This window comes from Austrofundulus limnaeus, unplaced genomic scaffold, assembly GCF_001266775.1.
Source record: "Austrofundulus limnaeus strain Quisiro unplaced genomic scaffold, Austrofundulus_limnaeus-1.0 Scaffold326, whole genome shotgun sequence".
Classification (NCBI taxonomy): domain Eukaryota; kingdom Metazoa; phylum Chordata; class Actinopteri; order Cyprinodontiformes; family Rivulidae; genus Austrofundulus; species Austrofundulus limnaeus.
Window position 1 is genome coordinate 362,966 of NW_013952728.1, and position 3,071 is coordinate 366,036.

A 3,071-nucleotide genomic window follows, 5' to 3' on the forward strand; every position below is an offset into this window, starting at 1 on the left:
GACCATGTCCATCCCTTTATGACCACAAAACCGTTACTAGCATGGTGTACCTAATTAAGTGGCCGGTGAGTGTATAAATTAATTTGAAGCTGAGTATTTTTTAATAAAAATCGTTAGATTACTCTAAAGCAAAATGAGGGAAAATCTGTGTCAATTACAGACATTCTGTTCACGTGAGCAGCTGTCAGTCAGCACCTGTCATCCTCCAGACACACGACGGAGCGTGTCTGAACCAATCACTTTTGTTGACGTTGGCTGCAGCGAGGTGCATTCAGGTGCACCTCGAGGTGCACCTGAATGCACCTCGCTGCAGCCAACAGGAGCGAGGTGCATTCAGGTGCAGTTTGGGATTTTCAGCAGAGCAGGTGCAGCTTTTATCTGGACGTGATTTTCCACTGGTTATGGAAACTGTTTCTGGATTAGAGATCAAACATTTCAGTATTTTTATTTATTTGTTTCTGTGCTTGAATATAAGATACGTCTTCATGTGAAAAATGTCAGCACATAAAGTATTTTGTTCTCTTTAACCGTTTCTCTTCTTTTAAATCAGTATATCTTAGATTTTTTTTTGGGATTAATTACTTTAACTATAAAATATTTCCTGCTTTTTAATCATAACTGGGATCGAACTGTTTTCGTCTTTCCCTGGAGATTTGACAAAATGTTTGAGGCACAGATTACAAACAGTTTTTATGCCACGTTGTAGAAAGTGGTTTGTTTGTAAAACGGTGTAAAATCAAACTTTCGTGTCGCCGAACGACATATTTAGTGTTTTCGTTCTGCTGCAGCTGTCGGTGAAAAACTGCTTCATCCGAGGGTCGGTGGTCCGATACGTGCAGCTGCCGGCCGACGAGGTGGACACTCAGCTGCTGCAGGACGCTGCGAGAAAAGAAGCCATGCAGCAGAAGCAGTGATGGGGGGTCGGAGGGTCCGGGGTGGTTCTAACGGGGAGTTTGGGTTTGGAGAGAACTTCATTTAGTTGTTTTTGTTTCTGTGCAGCGCAGTRATTAGCTTCAGTAATTGAGCAGCAGTGATGGATGACGCTGCTCCTCGCAGGACCATTTGATTTGATTCTGACTTTTTGTTGCAAAAGAATCGAAACAAATTTAGTTTGAAGAGTCCGGAGAGAAGAAAACATCCTGTTGTTGTTTATGTTGACAACTAGTGTTTCTGTTAAAACCTGTTTTTTTTTTTATGTCACCTAAAAATAAAAGTTATTTATATTTTGATCGTGTGTACTGATTTTTGTGTTGGAGCTTATAACTAAATATACTGTCATGTAAATAAAGTACAGCTTCTTTAAATTAAAGTCTTACAAAGCAGGGGGGTTAATTCATTAAAATGTTCTACAACAAATTATTCTTACAGAAATACAWAGAACTTTCCCAAACGTTATTTTTATTTATTTATTTTTTTTGTAGCATTAGAACATACATAACCTGATAAGGACAAAAGATGAGTTTAAAATTCCTTATCTTTACTCTTATCACAAGTTTTTAATTATAATTTCTTCGAGATACGTTTTATTACAATCCAGCAAATCACTTAAAAAGAGGAAAATGCCAAAACTGCAGTTTGGCTGTAAAATGGGAAGAGAAGACAGAAAAAGTCCATGTTGGTGTTGCACTGAAAAATCATTTTCTTGGTTTGAAAGTTTGACTCATGAGAAGAAAAATCCAGAGGCAAAAAGAGAAACCATAAAACGAACATTTGAAGTATTACCTGTGATAAAATGTTAACAAAGGGTCAGATTCGGCCCGCGGGCCTYGATTTGACATGTTCGAAACGGTTTCAAAACGACAAAAACTCAACTTCGTGTCACTTATTTTGCCAAAAGAACTCATCTTACCTGATTTATTTCCTGAAACAATCCTGTTTTTTGTCAAACAATGTTTTTAGAGATGAGAGACTTCCTCCTGAACAACACCTACATGTTCAGTCTGTTTCAGTCTGAACCTTTCACCTGCTGACAGGTCTGTAGAGTCACACATTGGGCTTTATTTATCTTTTTTTTTTTTGTAAGTGCTTTGAGCATTGCACAGTCTGACCTTGGGGTGAATTAGCAGAGACGTCCTCGTCCTGAAAATGTCTTCGTTGTGAAAAATCAAATGATGAAATGATTTGAAAATGACCTGCTAAGGCTGCTGATGTTTTCCCTCGTTTGATTAAGCCCCTAACCGGTGGACAAAAACAATACGGTTTCTGCGGGGGGGTCCTGTAACTGGAGAGTTGACGATTTAATCCCCTGTAACGGCTGCGTCGGTCGTTGTGTCCTTGGGCAAGACACTTCGCCAGCCTACTGATGGTGGTCCAAGTGGTGGTGCTTACTTGGACCACTATCAGTAGGCTGGCGGGTGAAGTGTCTTSCCCAAGTGGTGGTGCTGCTGCATGGCAGCCCCTCATCTGTCAGTGTGCCCCAGGGCAGCTGTGGCTACAATGTAGCTTAGCACCTCAGTGTGAATGACTGTACAGAGCCTTGGGTCTGACTGGGTTTGATAAACCACTTTACAATTTCAGAACATTTAACCATTTCCAAATGCTACTGGGGGCTTATTTTATTTTATTTTTTTAAACCAGGGGTGTCACACAACTTCCTCCAGTTCTTACTGTCAGCTTATCACCTTACATAAAATTTAAAAAAAATGTCTTTTAAGTAAGTTTAAGGTGACTTAATGGGTTAAACCTAAAACTGCTGATGTTTTCCCTCGTTGGGTTAAACATAAAACTGAAAACTTTTTATCACAGACGTCGTTTTGCTTCTTTTTATTCAACAAATAGTGTTAGATTTTACACGCTGCTCATTTAAAAATCTGCTCAGTTCTCTTACAGTTGATAAAAAAACACCCAAGTTCAAAAAGGGCAGGATTTTTTTTTATTATTATTATTATTGGTATGTCTGGTTGTTTCCCTGCCACAAACCGTGTGTGTAAATGTCACCTGTCACATAACTGCCTCGCCTCATAAAGAAGACTTATTAGCAGGAAGTGGAGTTTAAGTGGAACGCTAAAGAAGCAGCAGCAGTTTTCTCACAGAGGGGACAGAAAAAAACAACACAACCTGTTGTTACTGTC

The 3,071-nt window shown here is 39.4% G+C and overlaps 1 protein-coding gene and 1 long non-coding RNA gene across 2 annotated transcripts in view; both read left to right on the top strand.

The window, feature by feature from the left end:
- smx5 overlaps positions 1-1,229 on the top strand; it is a gene marked incomplete at its 5' end in the record, with an annotated part of 2,897 nt that extends 1,668 nt beyond the window's left edge. Inside the window, 1 exon segment of the mRNA XM_014022351.1 lies at positions 789-1,229. Within this exon segment, the coding sequence (XP_013877805.1) occupies positions 789-914 (126 nt within the window). The 3' untranslated portion in view covers positions 915-1,229.
- LOC106527462 (uncharacterized) lies at positions 193-527 on the top strand. The gene is made up of 2 exons (XR_001311394.1): positions 193-265; positions 328-527. It is a non-coding gene; the product is annotated as an uncharacterized LOC106527462 (long non-coding RNA).
- Positions 1,230-3,071: the final 1,842 nt, after the last annotated feature.